General features: G+C 37.2%; 1 protein-coding gene across 2 annotated transcripts in view; it reads left to right on the top strand.

Moving 5' to 3' along the window:
• UNC13C (unc-13 homolog C) overlaps positions 1 to 24224 on the top strand; it is a 491690-nt gene that overhangs the window by 357932 nt on the left and 109534 nt on the right. For both annotated transcript variants that reach the window (XM_053670097.1, XM_053670096.1), the window contains 3 exons: positions 13248 to 13374; positions 17181 to 17277; positions 17954 to 18097. In XM_053670097.1, the coding sequence (XP_053526072.1) occupies positions 13248 to 13374; positions 17181 to 17277; positions 17954 to 18097 (368 nt within the window). The remainder of the gene's footprint in view (positions 1 to 13247; positions 13375 to 17180; positions 17278 to 17953; positions 18098 to 24224) is intronic.

The raw sequence follows: 24224 nt of genomic DNA, 5'->3' as shown, positions 1-24224 counted from the left end.
CTCTCATGACTGTATGTGTTGTTTCATTATTCCACAGCTTCTAGTGAATAGAAAAGTCACAGGCCAGCCTATTGTAATTGTATATGTTTTTTTTTCTCTTAAGTATCCTGTAAGAATCTTTATTTCTTCAAACATTTTGGCTAATGTGTCTATTCATTAGTATCTCAATGTATCTTTACTAGCGGAGAATTCTTTAACCTCATACATGCATTCTTCTTTTTCTTTCCAACCACAAGATAATTTTAACTATGCTTTTTGTTATTGATTCTGCTCCTTTTGTTTGACTTTTTTGCTTATGTTGGGCCTCTGCTGTCTAGTTGCAGTCTCTCTGATTTCCACGTCTGTCATTTTTTTCTCTAATTTTCTGCTCTAAGAATTTTCCCTGAATTCAGAAAATGTTTAAGCTATTTTTCAAATTAGTGGTTTGTTTTCCTAAATTTTCTATTTTATTTTTGCTGTTTTTAGTATTTTTTAAATAAGGTATGGGTTTTTGAAAACATAATAGATATGTATCATTAAAACAATCAGTACAAAAATATTATGTGTAAAGTTTTTCATTGATACCTGATGAATCATCCTCTCCAAATATAATCACTGTTTCCAGGTTCTTGTATATTTTCATACATGTTCCAAGCATACACATGTTTATATGCACATACCTTTTTTTTACACAAGTGGCAATGTATCATCTCTACTCCAATGTAACGTGCTATTTTATTTAGCAGTGAAATTTGGGGCTCATACTACATAAACATTTAGACCTACCTCATTCTGTGCTGTAATTTTATTTTCTTTTTTTAAGATTTTATTTATTTATTTTTAGAGAGAGGGGAAAGGAAGGAAAAGAGAGGGAGAGGAACATCAATGTGTGGTTGCTTCTCATGCGGGGGACTTGGCCTGCAGCACAGGCATGTGCCTTGACTGGGAATCAAACAGGTGACCCTTTGGTTCACAGCCCATGCTCAATCCACAGAGCTGCACCAGCTAGGGCATAATTTTATTATTTTCAAAGGAATAAATATATAAAACATTTATTTCCATATCAATAAATAATTCAATTATTTTTAGTATTTTGCTAAGATAAATAACTGAACATACACTTTTGTTTATTTGTATACATATACTTAGAAGTGGAATTCTTAGAAGTAAAATTATCAAAAATTTGGCATTTAGAATTTTGAAATACTTTGCCAATTTCCCCTAAAATGACAAATGTTATAGTTTATTTTTTTCAATCTGATAGATAAATACCATCTCATTAAATTTTTCTTTAACTATGAATGAAAATGTGCATTTTCACATATATAAGGACCATTGTCTTTTTATTAAGGAGAATTCCCACAGAAATTATCAATAAAGTAAAAAAAATTATCAGCAATAATAAAATTAAAAGTAATTAAACCTCTAGGATGTTTTGATCACTTCCACCTAAAATAAAAATTAAGTAAAGCAATTTTTTACGTTAGTTCATGACATTATTTCCCATTTACTTTGTACCTAATGAAGAGATGATAGCAACTCAGGAAGCTGAGGAAAGAAGCTTAGTTCACATCTACCAAAAAGAGAAACCCCTACCTTTTATTTTTGTATATTGTGAATAATTAATGGAAAATAATTTTATCTAAAAAAGAATCTAAACTACTGGTTACATTTAAATAAGTAATGAGACAATGCACAGGAAACTATAAGACATGAAATCTTGAGTCTTTTAAGGAAAAGCTACAAACCATGAAAACAACATACTTCTGAGAAATAAATGAAACTGATTACTTGAGAGTGGCTTATAAGAGCTATGTGTACATGGAAGGAAACTACGTTTATATTTTATTGACAATACTTAAAAAAAAGATTTTATTGACATAAACAGGGCCATTTATTTTAATGCAGAAAATCAGGCTTATTTTTTAAGACACAGCAGAGACTTTTCTCCATGGGAAGCCATAAAACAGCAAACTTGTAGGCCAAACCCAATGTCAAACAGGTCCTCTACCTGTCTGATGGTCCACTCTATTTTCAGCAAGAGTGAGGAAAAATAAAGGAATAAGCATGACAAAAGAGTTGTTTACATTCTCTTATCCATCTATCTAACCATCCCGCTATCCATCTATGGTTCTAACCAGACAAGGTAGTGTGAGAAATCAAAATTTTATTAAGTTGTTACATCTGTTCTTACAGAGCTTATCTAGGCAGGGAAGAGATGAAAGGCACAGTTATGGAATGTTAGGATACAGAGCCCAGATTAGAGCCCATTCCTCATCACTTCCACCACAGTCATCACATGCCACTCAAGTCCAACCTGCCCCATCCATCCTCTGCTTGTTCTTCTGTACTAGCTTCCTCTATGCACATCCTGCTTCCACTTTTGCATCCCTATAATCTCTTCTTCAGACAGCAGCCAAAGTGATGTTTTATAATGAATATTAGACTAAAATCCTCCAGTGGTGTATCATAACTCTTAGTGGGAGCAGTCCTTATCATAGACTACAAGATCACATGTTACCTGGCCTTCATTTCTCTCCAAAGTTAGTCTCACCACTCTTGCTCACTGACTCTGCTTTAGACTCATTGGCTTCCTTGTATTGCTTTGAACTTGTTAAGCGCACTGTGTTGTTTGAGGGCCACTTCATGTGCTGTATCTTCTACACAAAATGCTCTTCCAGGAGTTGTCTGCATGGTTGGTTCTCTGACTTCACTCAGTTCTGCTTCCTGTCACCTCATTGGAGATCTTTCCTGAATGCCCTATAGAAAAAGGCATTCTCTACAAAGGAGTTCCCATCAGACTGTCAGCAGATTTCTCAAAAGAGACCTTACAGGCAAGAAGGGGCTGGAAAGAAGTATTCCAAGTCATGAAATCCAAAGACCTACATCCAAGATTGATCTATCCAGCAAAGCTTTCATTTAGAATGGAAGGACAGATAAAGTGCTTCTCAGATAAGATCAAATTGAAGGAGTTCATCATCACCAAGCCCTTATTATATGAAATGTTAAAGGGACTTATCTAAGAAAAAGAAGATAAAAAAGATGAACAGTGAAAGGACAGCAAACTCACAGTTATTAAGAACCACACCTAAGGGCCCTGGCTGGTGTAGCTCAGTGGATTGAGCGATGTGGGAAAGGACTACATTGATGTTTCTCTCCCTCTCTCCTTCCCCTCCTTCCCCTGGAACTAAACAAAAGCAAATTAAGAAGACAGCTAGATCAGGAGCGAACCATAGAAATGGAGATCACATAGAGGGTTAGCAACAGGGGAGTGGGAGAAGGAGAAGGGGGGAGAAGGTACAGAAAATAAGTAGCATAGATGAGAGGTAGAAAATAGATGGGGGAGGGCAAGAATAGTATGGGAAATATAGAATCTAAAGAACTTGAGACACGTGGTCATAAACTAAAGAGGGGGAATGGTGGGGGCGGGGGTGTGCAGGGTGGAGGGGAATGAAGAGGGGGAAATAGAACAACTATAATGGCATAATCAATAAAATATATTTAAAAAAGGCATTCTCAGCTCATCTAATCCCTTACTTTGCATTAATTTTTGTTCTTACTTTCTACTTTAACACTTACTACTACCTCATATTATATTAAGTGATTTTTATTGTCTGCCTCCTCTTACTACTAATAAATTCCAACATGACAGGAACACTATTTTCTTCTTTGCTGTACTCTCATTATATAGAACAGTGCCTGGTTCATAGTACATAATCAGTAGATATAAGTTGCCTAAATAAATGAAATCCACATTTCTGTCCCTTGTTCTAACACTCACAAAAATACTATAGCAAATCTATTGCTAGGATTCTGGGTAAAAACACAATGTGAGTAAATCATGTTTTTGTTCCTTTCTTTATACCCTTGCTTCAGGACTTGTCAGTTCATAACCATAGCTTCTTTGGATACCTTTATTGCACCATTATATTCCGGACTGTAGGCCATTCTGTCTTGTTGAACATTCATTCCCATTCCATCCCATTTTTAAAAACATTATTAACTATCCATCTCTAATTTTTTAGAACTAGATTATGTGGGTCTGCCTTCACACTGCTTCCTAATTTTCCAAGGTCTATGGCTCAGACAAGTTATGTAGCATCCTTCCAAGTCATACCATGAAATGGTATATTCTGTCTTCTGGGTGTTATGGGAGAGTAGCTCCAGTTTTTTGTTTGGCCAGAAAAATCCTTCACAGATGGAAGAGTTGGTGTCATGGATGAAGATTATTGGGAAATGTTTGTGTTGTACTGTTTAATTTTGGCAAAGAAACATTTGAAGTCATAAAACATTATTTAATTGCACAACTCATTTGTGAATGAATATTTTTATAAGAGTTTATTTATTTATCTTTAGAGGAGAAGAGAGGGAGAGAAATATCAGTGTATGGTTGCCACTCGTGCATCCCCTGCTAGGAACTGGCCTGCAACCCAGGCATGTGCCCTGACTGGGAATGGAACCACGATCCTCTAGTTCACAGGCCTGCACTCAATCCACTGAGCCACACCAGCCAGGGCCTGAATGAATATTTTTACCCGGAAATGGAAGTTTAAGTTTTGGGTGACACAAAAACAGATTCACAGAGTTTTGGTTCCAATGGGAAAAATGGTCTTACTCTAAACCCACCAGCCTAGGTGTGTGGGTTACAGATCTGCACCAGAATCCTGAGCAGATGCATCAGCGACTGTGTCTGTGAAGTATGCCTGACCCCTCTCTCCCAGTTTAATGAACTCGGGGAGCCTGGATTCACTCTGGGATTCTGCTGAGAGAATGGTTGTAATTCTGGATAGGACTGCCAGCTACTCCTCTCAAGGGTAAAGCTACTCTGGCATCAGAGTCAGTGGTCATGGAGTAAGACAATATTTTATTAATTTGCTTGGCTTTTTTTTTCTAGTGTTTTGCTAGGATTTAATTATCAGAAATGTGTCATAAAAGAAACTTCAATATTGCCTTTCTTACCCTACAAAAATTTATGATATTTGTTCCTTCATAGTCATTAACTCTTAGCAAAGTTGTGTATAAGAGTATAATATTGTGGCTAGGTTCTTTTTTCTTGTTTGCTGATTTTTCTTTCTGTAAGTTTGATCTTGGTCCAAATTCCTTTTTGCTGACATGTTATGTATAGTCATTTATTCTTTAAACTTTTATTTCACTTCTCCAAGCTTTATACCTGGTTAATGCCATAGCTTACTTTGGCTGCCAGAATTTTAGGTGATTTCTCACTCTAAAGATGTGCTGGTATTATAAGACCTTAATAGAGTTGCTCTAAAATGGAAAATCATAACTTATTCTTTTTTCTTTACTTATAGTTACATGGCTCAGCATTCTCAGTGTATTAGAATGTATACATGATCCCCATCTGTATATTGTTAATGTGAATTTATGTTATCCTTGATAGATGTTTATATGTATGTGTTATATAGAAAAGCCTGATACATATTTATTTTTAGAACCAAAAGTTCTAGGTAATAAGGTTTTAACTAGAACTTCTATATGTTTGTGAGCATATGAAATCTCACAAATCACCAGTGCATTGGGCCTCTAATACTGTTTTTTTATTTGATATTCCTTCCAGAATTTCCAGGTCACTGCCCCTTAGAGACAGAGCAGATTATCAAACACTCAGGCAGATGTCTGAGATAGTCCTACAAAACTGTGTGCTGCTAACTGTAGGACCACACAGAGTGGTTATGCAATAAAGTGAAGCCACAAGCTAAGAACTAGAAAGTGACACTGTGGTGATTATGGCAGCCAATTTGGGTTTTTTTTTTCCACAATCAAGTTGGATTTATTCTAGTGACACAAAATTGGTTGAATATACACAAATTAATTAATGTCATACACTCAAGAGAATAAAAAATTAAAATCTATGATCACTTCATTAGATGCATAAAAAGCATTTAACAAAATTCAACATTCTTTCATGATATAATCTCTCAACAAAGTAGGTATAGAAGGAGTGTACCTAAACATAATAAAAGTCGTATATAACAGACCCAAAGCTAATATCTTACTTAATGGTGAAAGCAGAAAGATTTTTCCTTTAAGATTAGGAACAAGATAAGGATGCTTATTCTTACCACTTCTATTCAACATAGTATTAGGAGCAATTGCTCTAGTCAGAGCAATTAGGCAAAAGAAAAAAAAACACCATAATTTCTGCACAGTTTTAGAATTATATAAGGAGTTGTCTTAGCTGCCCTTCTACACAGCTTGGAAACGGAAACAGTGCACAGGACAGACCCTTGTACAATTTTAATGAAGCATTTTATTCGGATAGTAAAATATTCATATTTCTCATTTAACTTCAGATTAAATTTTGTACAAAATTATCATACTTCTGTTTTGAAAATTAATTTAATGTTTTATTTTGTAAAAGTAATGAGCTAGTTAAATCTTTGTCACCAAAATTAAAAATGTAGGAGCATTAATGGCTGAATAAACTCCAGTCATTCACATGCTATGAGGTAAATGCAGTTTTGTCAATGTAGTCTGGCCCTAAGCAGGAGATAATTTAGGTAGAATTCAACCTAATTTAGAGTATAGTTTTGAATTTGATATAATCTCCTACATTGATATTTGGTAGGCAGTAGTTAGGCTATAACTGTAGTTTATTTGAGTGGTGTCCTTATATAGTTACACATTATAGGAGGAATATATGAGGACATGAGAAAAGCAGACACATGGATTTGAAACAGTAACAGCTCACTCTTTATAGAACCATTTAAGTGATAATAATAACTACTCAGGATATAGCTGAGAGCCCACAAGCATGAAACAAGGCTGACGGGAAGATGAAAAGTTATATTAGTCTGTCCACAGCACCTATATGTTCTACTCTTACGGTTTTTCTTCTCTCAGAGCCTATATAGTATTTTCCTAACATGAACTTCAGTTTGGGTAACTGATTTTCTCTGCGATGATGGATTAATCCGCAGCGTGGTCTGCCAGAGGTACTTAGGCTAATATAGTACCACAAAGCAAAGGGACAACCTTGCTTTGTGTGTATTTTTGGAAATGTGTGTGTGTACATGAAAATTAGAAAGAATAGTTTGGAGGTTAATTAATCAGTTAATAGTGGGTCCCAATATCTGAAAGTATTTTTGTGATGTAATAGAATAGAACCCCATGTAGCCTAACTCCATACAATTTAGCACAGTACCATTTTGTTTATTTCTTATCTGTACGAGTAAAGTAGGTGCACTAGTCCCCCGCTTATCCACTAGGGATATGTTCTAAGACCCTCGGTAGATACCTGAAACCCCGAATAATACCAAGCCCTATACATGCTATGTTTTTTCTTAAGCACGCATACCTTTTTACTTAAATGAAGCACTTCACAGCTTATCTTGAGCGTGTTTGAACTGCCAGCGTCACCACCCTGGCACTTGGGGGACATTATTAAGTAGAGTAACAGTTACTTTAAACTCTAACACTATGATACCACTGACAGTGACCCAATAGCAGAGCTGACTGCTCAGCAACTAGTGCAGGGAGTGTACACAGTGTGAACATGCTGGACAAAAGGGATGACCCGCATCCTGGGGGGCATGGAGAGGGACAGAGTGAGGCATCAAGCTATGCAGAACTGCATGCAATTTAAAAGGTAACAATTGTTTATTTCTAGAATTTTCTGTTTAGTAGTTTCAGGCTATGGGTAACTGAATTGATGGAAAGTAAAACTGCAGATTTGGAGGTGGGAGGATTACTGTATTTCTGATTAGGTGACTGTCCTCTGAGAAGCGGCTCAGAGATCCAGAATTCTACCCTCCAGTAGAAGTAGCTCTGTGAGCCCCTTGTTCCTTGAAATCCTCAGCTGAATCTTTGGCAGGTGGCCAGTAAATGAGGAAAATGGAGAATTTTACAAGTGGTGTTTCAGGGCAAGGCTGGGAGTGATATATATTACTTTGGCCTAAAATCCAGTCACAGGATATACCTGTTGCTAGGAAGGTTGGAAAATGTAGTCTGGTTGTGTGCCCGGGAGGAAAAGGACATTATCTGGTCATTAGTTTAACCTGCCACAAATACTGAGGTTTGTGATGATTACAAAGTACTAATGAAAAATGTTTAAATTATAGTTAGTACTTGCTACTTAAGGACAAGCATTACCAGGAGCATAGACTTTTCATTTCTGTTTTCATTTCCCCTAAGATCGAAGCTACATCACCAACTAAATAAACTGAAAAACTCTGCTGTATCAGCTAACGTGCATAACGCATGTAAAGATGTCAGTTACTCTACTGTTGAATTGGCAGAATATGAAAACAGATTATGCTAGTCTACTGTTTCTGTCTGCATAGAGCAGTAAATGTCAGTTGACAATGCATGAGAGATATGTGATTTGAATAGGGTAGAAAGTAATTGTTATGGGTGTGAAAGCAATTCTGTAAGGAGAAAGCTATTAGTGATTCTTCCAAGTATTTTATTTTCCCAGCCAAGGGACTGGAAAAATCCTGAGAGTTTGAGTTATCACAACAATTTTTAAACTTACTTCATGGCACACATAAAGCAATTGCTAAAATTTTTCAGCACACCAAAAAACATATTTATGTCAACCTGACAAAAATAGATATAATTTTTATTTATTTACACTGGATTGTTGTGTTAATGTTGTATCGGCTGTTGTAATTTTTTTTATTTAACAATCTAAGGGAGAAGAGGTCAGTGCCCCTGACTAAATACTAAGGTCAATGGCATGCCTCAAAAAGTCTTGCAGCACACCAGTTGAAGATTGCTTAGTTATCATTCTCAGGTGTATTCTTTGGAACTACAATGGATGGTGTCTAGATTAAACCAAAATCAGATTTTGTCCTTTAAGAATATGATTGGTATCCTTCCTATGTCCTTTCCCATATCACTCCACAATGAAAAGACTTGAGATTTGGAGGGAAAGGCAGTATGGCCTGGCTAATGTGAGGCTACAGAACATTAGGTATTTACAAGTGTTTCTTTCCTGAACTCTGGATATGCAGAGAGCTTGCAGAGTTCTTAAGAATGGGTTTGGGGACATCTAAGTTCTGAGCAGAGTGCCCAAATAAGGAAAAAGGAAAGACATCTGCAGTAATGGAAAAGTGAAATGGAAATGGGTTAAGCAAATAAACTTCAGGTCTTACCTGAAAAACTGCATGAAGTTGGTTTTTTCCTGCTTTCCAAAGTATCGAGGCACCTTCCCTGTGAGGGGCAGAGATTGGGGAACCTTTTGTTTTATGGCACAGCATCAAGTTAAGGTTCTCTCAAACCCACTGTTAAAACACAGTTACAGAATTTCACAAAGTGATACATACATATTAAGCAGTATTCCTTGTAAATTAGAAGTCTCATTTTATGTAACATGTGTCCTTTACTCAAATTATACTTATGTACTAAGCCACTAACAGCAAACCATTTCTGTATTGAATTGTTCACTGAAAGCACAAAGTTGGACTCCATCCATCTCCTTCGAGGGACTGCATCCTTCTGTACATGTCAAATCATGGCACATGGCACATGTCATATAGTTACATATTATCCTTCCCCCTACAGCTCTATGCACCTGGGTCCTTCATTTTTATATCCCATTATCTCACATATGACCTAGCACAAGGTGTATGCTCAATAAATATTTTTGGTATTCAGTGGAATTGGGTTATCCTTTCCTTCAGTATTCAGGTAATATGCAAACACTCTTGGAAGAGGTAGTGCAGTAAGTCGGGCTCACCCCAACATTTTCAAAGGCAAAAACACAAGCAGAGGCCCATGTGCCATAGACCCAATTATATATGATTCTTAATCAAGCTAATAAACTTATATAAAATGTGTTCTTGTTCTATCACAACAAAAAAATTATTTTCATATGGATGTGGAATTTTTTCAGAAAATATATATTTTCAACTGTATTTCAGCAAAATTACTTATTATGCTGTTATAATGAAACATTTCAAATATTTTGTGTTCTATCTACAGTGTGACAAACAATACAGACTTTTCCAAGTCACATGATGTCCATTCTATTTTAGTTTTTCCATTTTAAAAAATGTAAGGACACCTTATCATTGAACTTTTTTCTATTTAAAAATTTTTGCTGAGGCCAACTTATTTTTTTCTTTTCAATCCCTGCTTATATACATCCTTAACATTTAAAGAATTAAAAAAGTTATTGTATTTAAAATAGACTTGATTTGAATATGTGTTGTATTTTTTAAATGTAATTTAAAATAAACTATAAACACAAAAATTAAAGTTTTAAATTATTTCCATGTACTTTCAAGTATATTTCACAAATAGTTTCCAGAAAGCTATTGCCTTCTAATATATTTAAAAATAGTTATTAAAATGAGGACAAAATGCAAGTAATGTTTTATTTAAATATGTATGTAATTTTTTTGAATAAAATTAAAATCTAATTAGTTAAATTTCATTCATCTAAATTTCAAAATAAAACTATTGACAATTCTATTATTCAATAGCCATCTGGTTGGCAAAGAATCAACATCAGGCTTCAAGTATGTTGTATCTGGAGTTAATCATATATGTAAAAACTTTGAGAGTAATATGAATCATTTAATATTTAAAATATTCCTCAGGCAGCATGTGTGCCTGTTTTGCATGCTGCATTGATTCATGAGTACCTTCAAATGCCTTAATTAGAGCCAAACAAAATGGGTGTTATAAATACTTGAAATATAAGACATTGTTATGCAATAATCTATTGCATATATGCTGTTCAGAGAAAGAACCTGATGAGTTAATTTGCCTTTTTGTTTTTTTAATATATTTTATTATGTCATTACAGTTGTCCCATTCCCCCCCTTCATTTCCCTCCACCCTGCACACCCCCTTCCCCACCATTCCCCCCCTTTAGTTTATGTCCATGTGTCACAAGTTCTTTAGATTCTATATTTCCCCTACTATTCTTGCCCTCCCCCTGTCTATTTTCTGCCTACTGTCTATGCTACTTATTCTCTGTACCTTCTCCTCCCTTCTCCCACTCCCCTGTTGCTAACCCTCCATGTGATCTCCATTTCTGTGGCTCCACTCCTGATCTAGCCGTCCTCTTAGTTTGCTTTTGTTTTAGGTGTGGTTGTTAATAACTGTAAGTTTGCTGTCCTTTCACTGTTCATCTTTTTTTACCTTCTTTTCCTTAGGTAAGTCCCTTTAACATTTCATATAATAAGGGCTTGGTCCAGAACCTTGTGGGTCTCTCCAACGAACTCCCTGTGAGCCTGGCACCTCTACCCCGAAAGTTTTTCCAATCAGTGCTTTTAGGCTTTAAATTCACGGCACTGGGGCTCTGGGTTGCGTGCTCTGTCTCACTGCTTACTCCTTCACCTGGTTTATCTATGTGCGAATATGTGACCGCAGTCAGCCAGCCACCCCACGCACTCACTGGGTCTGCCTGTTGCCACCCCACACCTGGGATCCACCAACCACCATCTGTGCGCCTGGGTCAGTCTGGCCACCTTTTCCTGCGTGACCCGGCTCCACCAACCGCTGACCCCACCCCTCTTACTGGTCTGGATGAATGGTTCGTTGATGTCGGACTTACATATAGTTCAATTTTCTGTGTTTTGGTTGCGTTTTTGTTACTAAAACTCTGTTGTCTTTAAACTTGGTTGTACGAGGAGGCACAATATTTCCACCTACCCCTTCATCTTGGCCAGAAGTCAGTTTGCCTTTTTCTTACTTAAATGCTTCTCTGGTTCAAATTCCTTCCTATACCCCAAAGCAGTGTCTGTTTCTGTTGTCAGCAATGGCAATCTGCAAACTTTTATCTCATTTGGTCAGGGTCACCCTCTGTTCCTAGGATAGAGAACAAAAGACAGTCCAAAGTGCTTCTCCTGGGCTTACAGGGCTTTAATCAGAAGAGCAAGTAGAGTCACAAGACCAGATGTGTCAAGTTCTGGTTTCCTCTATGCCAGCACCAGGTGTGGGATCCTGAGTAACAGAGGATCCCAGAAGCTAGTTTAAGTTTTGAGCCTGTATTTGTGCTAAGTAGAGAGCCTTCTTAATATATAGTTTCCAGAGCAAGAGTCTTCCCTGTCTGGGTTTCAGTGTTGTATTGCATTAAATTCTTACCTGTCGGTTTATCAGAAAAATGCTTCCTGTTAAGGTGTGGAAGGAAGGACACTAGACATCAGAAGGGGAAAGGGCAGGGGAAGAGCCAACACTGAAAGGGGGAAAGATGGAAATGAATCTGGAGGGAGTCAAGCAAAACAGCAACCAGTTCATAATTTTATGTGGGAGTTTGTTCTAGAGGTACTAGTTTATTACTCTTATTTTTGCATGTGTTCTCTCTTAGTTCTACATGTTGTTTCGAATTAATCATTGTTTAGATAAGTTGAAAATATTCTGTTTGGGGTTGTGTTTCTTCTTGTGGTTATCATTTGAATTTAAGTCTCTATGGTCAGGTTTTGAGAAGGAAGATATTCTCAATTTGTTTATAATAATCTAATTTCTTCATTTAGCATTTTTAGCCTGGTATATAAAGTATAGGTTGTTTCTGCTATAAATCAAAGTTCTTAGCTACCAGAGCTTCTCAAAGGGTACTTTCAACCTGAATATAGTTAGGGATATTTTAGGTTTGGTTGGGGAGAGAAGAAAGTAGAGGTAAATATGTTCAGTAATATGATATCTCTATCCTGAATACTGTATTTACAGATCAAAATAATAGTTTTAAGCTATATTTTTTGAGCAAGAGAGAAAAAAGTCACATATTAGGAAATTCTGCTAACAGAACATCTAAAAAGCCACGGGTATAAAATAATTTTAGCTGAATTTAAAATGTGAAGAAGAAATAATCTGGATTAGAAGTCAGATATATTTCCTTTTCTTTTCAACTATCTTAATGTTTTAAGTGTTAAATATTCATGTCAAGATGTGATCTACTCATTCACATTTCCAATATTAATCAGGGATTATGTCTCCTAGTTTAATTCATATTTTATTCATGCTTGGAGCTTTTATTCTTTCTGGCACTTTCATCAGGTCAAAAGTGGCCAAAATATGTGAACTTGCAGATAGATAGAAAAATATGTGTCAGAATTCTCACCTTTTTCAGGATGGCACATTAGACAGTCAAGTTATTTCTCATTACTGGTTGACCTATTCCACATAGGATTTATGACTTTTACATTTTATAAAATTTCACATTTGTGTTTAGCAATTCCCTTCATCTTTATAACAAATACACTACTTTCTTCCTTTTTGAAATTCTACTAATAAAAGTAGATTGAACCACAACATTGTTGGCAAACCAAATTTTATTAAACGTTTGATTTTATCTGTTACAGAACATGAAAAGCAGCGGTTATGCAAGAGCACTGATTATATGAATTTGCATTTCAAAGTGAAATGGTTTTATAATGAATACGTGCGAGAACTTCCTGCCTTCAAGGATGCCATTCCTGAATACTCCTTGTAAGTAGTGATTTTCAACCCCAAGTTTGTTCTCAATTATAAGTCCGATAAAATTACACTTGAATTATGCTGCCCTGAAATTGTTTCATGTAGTAGTCTTTATTTGAATGCAGACATGTCTATTTTAAAATTAACATTGAATGATTTGCATCTCTTTGGGAACCATATTTAATTGAATTGTGTTGCATTTTTCAAGTATGTCTTACTTGGATATTCAACTCAAAAATAAGGAAATATATGATAGAATGTGGATCAAAGGATGAGATTCTCTGTAGAAGTGCTTGAACTCAGATATTCTTGGTAAAATGAGGGTGCTTGTATAGGTTTACAGTTGTTTGTACAGAAAATAATACAATACTTAATAAATAATAACGCATAACAAACTGTGTTTTGCAAACTCATGACTGTAAACCTACTTTAGTCCCACCCTGTATATTGAGCTATGCAATCAGATTTTTTTCCTCTAATTCAAACTGAAAAAAAGTCTTAGAAATTATATTTCTAAAATTGAACTCATTATTAAATGAGTAACATTTTTATAAACATATCTCTATCAAATACATTATACAATCAGTCTCGTAATACTCTGCATTGATATTTATCAGAATTCTATTTTATTCTGTTAAGGGTGATGGGAGTTTTCATATACCAGGCACTGTGCAAAGTATAATAAGTTTGTTGGCTGAGAGAGAGTATAGAAACATTTTGTAGAACAGTTTATTAGCTTGCTTAGAAATCACATATAGTTAGGTCTATGACATAAGGGCCTCTGCTTGTGCTTTTGCCTTTGCAAATGTTAGGGATGAGCTCAGCTTACTGTGTTACCTCTTCCAAGAGTGTTTGCACAACAGTAACTGAATCCTGAAGGTAAGGATAACCCAGTTCTATGGAATACCAAAAATGTTTATTGAACATGTACCTTGTGCCAGGTCATGTATGAGATACTAGAGCTATAATAATGAAGGACCCATGTACACAGAGCTACAGGAGAAAGGGTAACATGTAACCATATCGCACATGCCATGTGCTATAATTACATGTACAGGAGGATGTGGTTCCTTGAAGGAGATGGATGTAGCCCAACTTAGTGCTTTCAGTGAACATTTCAATAGAGAAATAATTTGCTATTAGTGGCTTAGTGCAAGACATATGTAAAACAAATTATACAAGTATAGCATACAAAAATAATTGGATCTCCCTAAAAAGAGAAAAATAATATCAGAGCAATGTTTTAAGAGATATTAGGTAAGAATTTTGTAAAACTGATAAAAAACATGAAGCTGTTCAAAAATTTCAATAAATCCTAAGCAGGATAAATGCAAGGAAAACTACTCGTAGGTACATCATAGAAAACTGCCTAAAAACAGAAAGAACAAAAACCTTTAAATGTATGAGGACAAGGAAGAAAAAAAACTACCAGAGCTACAACACTATTGGCTGGCTGTTCAATAAAAGTGAACAAGATTAATTTCTGGCCAAGATGGGGGCATAGGTAGATATGCTTCACTTCTGTGCACAACCAAAAGAAGTATAAGAACCAATTAAAAAAAAAAAACCAGAGCTGCCAGAAAATTGAACTGAATGGAATTCCAGCAACCAAGGAATTAAAAAGAAACATTAATCCAGACTAGTATGAGGAGCAGAGATGGGCAGCTGAGGCAGAGAGGACACGTGACAAGGCACCTGCTAGCAGACCAGGCAGGCAAGGGGACAGCTGGTGGACCAGGCATTCCCACATGTACATGTGGGTAAACCAGGAGGAACAACAGGGACAAGATAGACAGCACAACCCAAGGTTCTAGCATGGGAAGATGAAGCCTCAGAACCTCTGGCTGTAAAATCTGTGGGGGTTGTGCCAGCAGAAGAAATTGCCAGTCTCACCAGCAAAGCCTGTTGGAGGGACCCATGGGGACCTAGAACTTACACAAGCCCACCAAACCAGGAATCAGCCCCAAAAATACACAATTTGCTCATAGGGAGTGGGGGAAGTGACCAAAAGCAGGATGAGAGCCGAGCAGCACTGTTCCCTCTCAGGCCCCTCCCCCTCAGATAGCACCACAACACAGCAAAGTGGGTTGCCCTGCTCTGGCAACCCCTTACAGTGTAAGCCCTACCCCTTACAATGTAACAAGTCAGCAGAGACAAAGAAGTATGGTCAAAATGAAAGAACAGGTCAAAACTCCAGAAAAACAACTAACAAGGAGATAGACAACCTATCAGATACAGAGTTTAAAACACTGGGAATCAGGATGCTCACAGAAATGATTGAGTCTGGACACAAAAAAAGGAAGAGTGAAGGTTATACAAAGTGAAATAAAGCAAAATATACATGGAATCCACTGGGAAGGGAAGGAAACTGGGACTCAAATCAACCATTTGGAACAAAAGGAAGAAGTCAACATTCAACAGCAACAGAATGAAGAAACAAGAATTCAAGAAAATGAGGAGAAGCTTAGGGACCTCTGGGAAAACTCTAAATACACCAACATCTGTGTCATAGGGGTGTCAAAAGGAGAAGAGGAAGACCCAGAAATTAAAAACTTATTTGAAAAAACAATAAAGAAAAATTTATTCAATGTGGAGAAGAAAATAGACATGCAAATCCAGGAAGCTCAGAGAGTCCAAACAAGTTGGACCCAAAGAGGAACATACCAAGGCACATCATAATTACGTTACCCAAGATTAAAGATAAGGAGAGAATCTTAAAAGCAATAAGAGAAAAGGAAACAGTTACCTACAAAGGAGTTCCCATAAGACTATCAGTTGATTTCTCAAAAGAAACCTTGACGGCGAGAAGGGGCTGGAAAGAAGTATTCCAAGTCATGCAAGGCAAGGACCTACATCCAAGATTACTTTATCGAGCAAAGCTATCATTTAGAATGGAAGGGCAGATAAAGTGCTTCCCAGATAAGGTCAAGTTAAAGGAGTTCATCATCACCAAGCCCTTATATTAAATGTTCAAGGACTTAAAAAAAGAAGAAAAAGACCAAAACTATGAACAATAAAATGAAACCAAACTCATAGCTATCAACACCCCCCAAAAAACAAAAAGGAAAAACAAACTAAGCAAACAACTAGAACAGGAACAGAATCACAGAAATGGAGATCACATAGTAGGGAAGAGGATAGAGGGAATGGGGAAAAGGGTATAGGGAATAAAAAACATAATTGATAGATACAAAATAGACAGGGCTAGGTTAAGAACAGTATGGGAAATGGTGAAGCCAAAGAACTTACATGTAACACCCATGGATATGAACTAAGGAGGGGAATGCTAGTGGGAAGGGGATACAGGGGAGAAGAAAAAGGGGACAACTGTAATAGCATAATCAACAAAATACACTAGAAGAAATATGACCAAACCAGAATATAATGCAGATTTTTTTTAAGTGCTGGGGGGAAAAGCTATCAACTTAGAATTCTACGAGTATTAAAAATATCCTTCTAAAATAAAGCAAAATTAAGACTTGACCTCAGAAGATGAAAGAACCCATTTCCTGCTGACCCTTAATAAAAATATATACTATGAACCATGCTTCCGAATGAAGGAAAATAAGAGTAATATAATTAAGAGTACAAAGCATTTGTTTTGTTAAATAAAATATACATAGAGATAAAGAATAAAGTTAAAGAAAAGAGGATATATGTAATAAAGTAAGCTAAAAGTCTCTGAAGAAACAGACTTGGAAAAAGTGAGTGAGAAGAGACTTGGGGTATTAAATTACTCCCATTTAAGAAGAGAGCAGTGTTCACTGTTAGCTATGTGCATATGACATCTTTTATAGTCTGTACCATTAATGTTCTAGGTGGTTTGAACCCTTTGTCATGCAATGGCTAGATGAAAATGAAGATGTGTCAATGGAGTTTCTTCATGGAGCACTGGAAAGAGACAAAAAGGACGGAGTGAGTTTAAATTACTTTAAGATTGTTTGTTGCCAGGATTTATTCACATTTCTCACCTTTAAGTTAATGGAAATTATTAGGCTCATTGTTATTTATTAAGCTTTATTTTAATCCTCTAATGATCAAAAAAATTGAAACACAACTTTAAAGGGTTGATAGGAACCCTAGGGAATTGCTTAAATAAAAAATAAATTTTTTCAAAAATCACCGTTTTGCCCCCAAGATTCTTTACTTATCCAATTAGTCAGAACTACAAGTTTAGCAGCCTTGTATAAAACTCCTCTGAGGTCCTGTAACCTTTTCAGGATGCCAAGCCTAAGAGCAGACGCACTCCCAGGGCCTCCGAAGCAACTCAAAAGTCTTGAGTCACAGTCTGCTGGCTAAATCATCCTAATACCTACGGGGAATGAGACGCAAACAAACAAAAACAGTTCCCCAGTGCAGCAATGGAGAAGCCATTAATAGCAGCCTGCCCCGTGACATTAGTTCCACTGCATCTTCCAGGAAAGAAGATAAATGATTTTAAAATGAATAGATATTTTGTTACTGAAAAATGAAGGTGCATGATAGGCAAGTCCACGATATAGAACATTCAGTTGTTTATGTGAAATAACGAAGACTGTTTCTACAGTGCTGCTAATGTGTTTAATCCGATGGTTTCACCTTCTCCCTTCAGTTCCAGCAAACCTCTGACCATGCCCTCTTCTCTTGTTCCGTGGTTGATGTCTTTGCTCAGCTTAATCAGAGCTTTGAGATTATTAAGAAACTGGAATGCCCCAACCCAGAAGCATTATCTCACTTAATGAGAAGATTTGCAAAGGTAGGTTAAATGAAATGAATCTTTGCTTTGCTGGAATTGCACCATGTCAGTATTTGGCTGCCTGGAACCTGAATAATGCCGCTGTTTTGTAGTGTGTCTTCTCTGACAGCACTGCCCCAGTCTGATTTCTAATGCCAGTACAGAGAGAGTCGGTTCTTTCAGGTTTATCATTTTCTTCACGTCCTGATTTTTACATATGGATTTATCATCTTTTTTAAAAAATCTATGTGTTATTCCCATTAATGACTCAGTCATTTTTAACTGAAGACACTACCATGGGTGGACAAATTACTTGTATTTCAAATGCAGTACTGTATAGCTGAAAATAAGCCTTGGCATTCCGTATTCAAATTGCAAGTATTTTCTGGCCGACACTGCAGTGCAATGAAAAGTACCTGGTGTGGCAGAAGTGGCGCCTGCCTAAGGGTGGTTGGCAGGGTACACGGATGTCTCACACGAGATGGACGGCAATTTGAACATTTCACCTAAAATGTCACAGGGTGTGCTTACGTGTGATATTATGTTACAGAATTACATGCTTATGATTTTGTAATCAAGGATTTTGTAATAAAGGGTTTTGTAATAAAAAGGGTGTTATTTGTGCTGGACCCTCCAATACATTCAGCACATCGAATATATTGAACTTTGAGTCGTGCCAACAGAGCCCTGATTTCAACGCATCCAGTAACTGTAGTGCGAGTCTAAGCAGTTCCCCTGGTTTTTAAAAACTTGGTTTTCTCACCTCACAGATCCATCTGGGTCAACCAGATTCCTCCTCAGACCTCTTCCTCTCCTTGGAGTCTAAGAAGACTTACAAAGTGCTTGCTATTGTGCCAAGAGCTTCAGGAGAAATAGAGGGAATGAAAGATGCAGTCTCTGTCTTTCAAATCACATATATACATGTATACTAGAGGGGACCACAAAAAGGAATTTATTCATAAAAAAATTGTGTATTTATTCTTACATGTTTAAACTTCGCTAACCTTCGAAGTACTCTTCATTTAATGCAATACTCCAGTTGAGGCATTTTTTTCACTGCTCAAAACAGTTTTTGAACTCATCAATTTTGACTCCTTTTAGTGCTTCTGATGTTTGTTTTTGTTTGTTTGTTTCACCTCTTCCATATCAGTGAAATGTTTCCCTTTAAGGACTTTTTTCATCTGAGGAAACAAACAAGAAAAGTTGTTTGGGGTGAGATCAGGTGAATAGGGAGGGTGGGGCATGGGGGTCATGCTGTTTTGGTCAAAAACTGCTGAACACTTAGCACAGTATGGGCGGGTGTACTCATAAATCATCCATCATGAAAAGGGCCCATGCACTGAAACAGTCTTCAGAAGAAATTCACTGAAGTTGAACTCAGCCTCTCACAACAATGCCAGCTGGTACACTGATGCAGATGTATTTCTAGAATACTCACCTAGCTTGGAAAGCCTGTATTACAAGAGGTCTGCCCTCCAGGACATAACTGGTTTCTAGGGGTTCCCCCTCATATGTATAAAATTAGGACCACATGACAAACTAATTGGAAGTTCAAGTAAAGAGGGATACAATCGGATCTTAAGTATAATGGGACTTACAATAAGTTGAAGGGAAACAAATATAAGAGCTGAAATAGGCAGAGGTTTCATGGGGAAAATAGGACTCATTCATCCTATAAAGATGAAGTTATGGAAGTATTCCAAGCCAAGGGAAGAGTAGGAATGAAGGAAGAGGTAAAGCTGAGCTTGACATAAACAGCAAAAACATCTGTTCTGGGAGAAGCAGTGGGAAAGGTTGGGGAAGTGAAGATGGGTTCAGATCTTGAAGAGCTTTGCTTCCCAGGTTGTGAAGTTTAGACTTTTAAGCAATTTAAGAAACACTGAACATTTGGAGATTGTTAAGCAGGTGGTGTTCTGACCCATAGAATAACATAGGGGGATGACCTACAGCCCTGTGTCTTACTGCCCTAAGGATAAGTCCTGCTCTATGGGTCAATGGTAGCAGAGGTCTTGACTTTTCTTTCAAGTGTGTGCTTGCCCATTGCCTCACTTGCACACTCTACGAGCCACTTTGAGAGACTAGTCATGAGTAAGCATGATCTCTGAACTCAGAAAACTTGTAGTGGGAGGGCCAACCCAGTAAACAACTATGACAAAGTTAAACGCTGTAATCAGTGTAGCTCAGATGTTGAAAAGGCCCAGAATATCTATATCTGTACGTACATCTCAAGTTCTGTTTTTCCTGAGTGTTCTCTAGGCTCCCAGATGGCAGCCCTCTCACTGTGTCCTCACGTGGTCTTTTCCCTGTGCATGTGAACCCATGTGTTTCTACGTGTGTCCTAATTTTCTCTTCCTATGAGGAGACTAGGCAGATTGGATTACAGCCCACACTGATGGCTTTATTTCAAGAGTCACTTCTTTAACGGCTCTGTCTCCAAATACAGTCACATTCTGAGGTACTGGGGGTTAGAGTTTCAACATATGTATTTTGAAGGGACACAATTCATCCCATAAAAGAAATATACATTTAATATACTTTTCAGCACAGACACAAATACAAGAGTATGTAACTTCATTTGCTTTATCACAAAAAGCCTAAATTTGAAGTCTTTTATGAAGGGGAGACTTGAGCCTGACTCTGTCTTTGGCTCTGGCTCTTTAAACCTGGCTCACTAATAGATGAGTTAGAAAAGGTTTCTTGTCGAAGACAGTATCTTTACCAACCACGGAAGGACAATTTATGCTCAGGCAACAAGTCAACCAAGAAACTCCGTAATTTAAAATGAAGATTTCCTTTCAGCTCACATAATTCCAGATTTCCTTTCAGCTCACATAATTCCAGACCCTGTAGAAGAGTCTTTATCAAAGATGAACAATGCCAGATACTAGTTAAAGTGGGAAGGACAGATTTTAATCAATAATATACTATTACAATAGAGAAGAGCCCAGAATGAACTAGTGACTCAATTTTGCTTCATACAGAGGCCAGGGGGCATTTTAAAGGAAGAAAGAAAAAGTAGAAGCAAGTCAGGGCTGAGCAGAATCAGGGTAGGGAAAAATTGTGATAAAACAAGAGAGTCGGGATAAAACCCATCCAGGTTTGCTCCCTGGTGGTTATGGAAGTTAGGATCCATCCTGCCCCCAGAGGTGGTGAGACAGGGACTATCTTCAGGTCTTGGCTGCAACAAACAATCAGTTCTTTTGGCAGCCTTGTGGCTTTGCAGGCAGACACTTGAAGAGGGCTAGTGTCAACCTGGAGTTGCGGCCTCTATGTTAGTGTACGTTCAAATCTTTATAGGCCAAGGTTGAGGCCTAGGTGACAAGAGGGCCTGTAGGTCCCTGGCCAGAGTTTGGTCAAGGGAAGGACATTTGTCACCTCCCCAACCCTTACTGTTTATGGATAAGGTGTTCTGGCCTGAGAGGTGCCACGGAAGACAGAGCAGAGGATTTATGGAGGGTAGATGGAACTATAATCGGAAAGTCAGGCCCACATTTGTAAAGAGTCTTGACGAACAGGCAAAGTCACTAAACTTCTTCAGTAGAAAATGAACAGCTGATGAAGACTTTTAGAGAGACAATCTGTCAGTCAAACAGTATTACATTATTTATCTGCCATAAAATATGTAGAACTCTAGTCTTTATGTCTGTGAGTTACAAAGACTAAAGGAACTCCCACTTTTAAAGATGATTGTTTTCTTGGTAGTAGCTGATTTTCATTTCCCAATATGTTGAAATCTGCAGGCATTCTGCAAGAGACTTACTCTAAAAAATTAGGCGACTATTTTCTTGATTAGCAGCTGAGTTTTGGGTGACTGCCAAGAAAAAGATAAAACAGGGTCATTAGGGATACTGCTTTAAAAAGTATGTCACATCTATTTTTGGAACTGTGGGACTCATAGTGGAAACAGGATCATATGAGAATTTAATAATCTCAGTTAATATATTTAGTAACGTACTATTATAACTGCACATGCTATTAGAAAAGGAAATGTAATTCGCCCTCAGGTAGCGTGTTATATAAGGTGTAGACTTGGTAGCTATGACCTTTCTCCAGCTGTAAAGCTGATGCAGCCATGTTGAGACTGCTGGGGATGCAATCAAATGGCCGGGAGGGAAGTAAAAAGGGGGATGTCACAAAGAGGGCTGTCTCAGAAGTGCATTCAGAAAAACCCATTCTCTAAAGCAAATAGAAAATAATTAGGCTCCATGTGTCACTAAGGAAATGTGAGGGGTTTTTTTTTTCCCAATGTATGGTTGCTTCTGGTGTATTCCCTGCTGGGAACTGGCCCCTGCTGGGAACTGGCCTGCAACCCAGGCATGTGCCCTGATGGGGAATCAAACTGTGATCTTTTGGTTCGCAGGCCCGTGCTCAGTCCACTGAGCTACACCAGCCAGGGCTAGGAGATGTGAGATTTTATTGGCACAAGAAATAAGTTCAATTAAGTAAAATATTTATAATCCATGGGAATTCAATACCCAATTATTATCACTAGGAAGTAATGTAAGAATAATGAAGAACATTTTCTGGGAAAGTAGAAATTGGCAAATTTCATCAAAAAATAACTTCTATTTTACTGGAATAATTTTTAAATCATAATCATAAAAATGAGACTCTGCAGTTAATTTAAATAGCTATGAGGTCTGTCCAGAAGGTATCAAGCCATGTAATATAAAAAATAGAAACATTTATTGAACAAGATACAAGAAACATTGTACATAGGACGATGATGACTCAGTCCCCTTCAAAGTAGGCCCCTTGGCACCTCACACAGTTCTCCCAGTAGACATTAGTTGCCCCATGATATTTTTCTGAATCTCATCAATGGTCTGAAATCTCTTGTCTTTCAAAGGTGAGTTTAGTTTTGGGAAAAGAGAGAAGTCACAGGGTGCCAAATCTGGGCTGTAGAGGGGCTGAGTCGTCTGAGTGATTTGATGCTTTGCCAAAAAACTGCACATGAGCAGGCGTGTTCACATGATGAAGCTACCAATCACCAGTCACCCATAGCTGCAGCCTTCTCAATCATCTGATACCTTCCATGGAGAAATATTCAAGGTTAAAAAATTTGGTGCAGATTCATTGCTTTACTTGCTCAGTCATTTTGAATGCCATGACCACACAGTGCACATGCTCACTCAGTGGCGTCTAACACCCCACTGACTAGTACAGTAAAGTCATCACTGTTCACATGTGCACATTCCAGTCCACTCTTTTGGCTGCCAGGGTATATTGATGTCACACAAACCATTCTTATATTAACAGTGGCTAGACTTTTTCTAGATATACCTCATTGTATTTTTCAATAACTTCAAACAACTGGAGTTTAGATACGACCATTGGTTTTAAAATCCTGTCTTTCTTAGGATTGAGTTCATTGTATCAAAATATACTGAAATCACATTATCTTTCCGGGACTTATACAATCTAAACCAACCCTTGTAGGGAAGACACATTAATGATATATATCTTCAGGAATTTTAGAAGATTTTTAGCATTCTAGAATGGAACTTAAAGGGAAGATTCATTCTTACTAAAGCATATGTAAGACCAAATAAGGTACCCAACAAATGCTTTAAATTCCATAGCAGGTTCATCAGGAACTATGATTGATGAGTTATGAAATAGCACATGGGAAGTGAATGTTCCTATGGCCATGTTGTTGCTCTTGATAAGTATGGGTAATTTAATCTAAAAAAGGAGAGAGAAGTGAAGTAATGATATCTGCAGTACTACTTAAAAACAAATCAACTATTATTTGACTCCTGGCTATAAGTCTGGCTGTTTGCCAGGTGCTGGAGATACTTTGGTGAATGTGGTACACACATTCTTTATTTTCTGGGAACCTAATCCTAATTTTAAAAAATAATGATAATTCATTGAGCACCCCTATGTACTAATTACTTTACCTACAGTATCTCCCTAATTCTTTACAACAACCCCATGGGATAGATACTGTTATTTTCTGTAATTTTTCAAATGACACAAAATGCTCAGAAAGTTTAAATAATTCCAATAAGGCACCCACCCATCTAGAAATGGTACATATGGGATGCTTTTAACCACTAAGCTATTCTACCTTAACACTCTCATGTCATCAGAAATCAACTGGTAAGTCAAACAGTGGAATCTCACCCTTTATTTTTACCCTTTG

Source organism: Artibeus jamaicensis, unplaced genomic scaffold, assembly GCF_021234435.1.
Source record: "Artibeus jamaicensis isolate MK-2021 breed Jamaican fruit bat unplaced genomic scaffold, CSHL_Jam_final contig_548, whole genome shotgun sequence".
NCBI classification, from domain to species: domain Eukaryota; kingdom Metazoa; phylum Chordata; class Mammalia; order Chiroptera; family Phyllostomidae; genus Artibeus; species Artibeus jamaicensis.
Note: the sequence above shows the minus strand (reverse complement) of the source record. Positions and strands in the feature narration are given on the sequence as shown.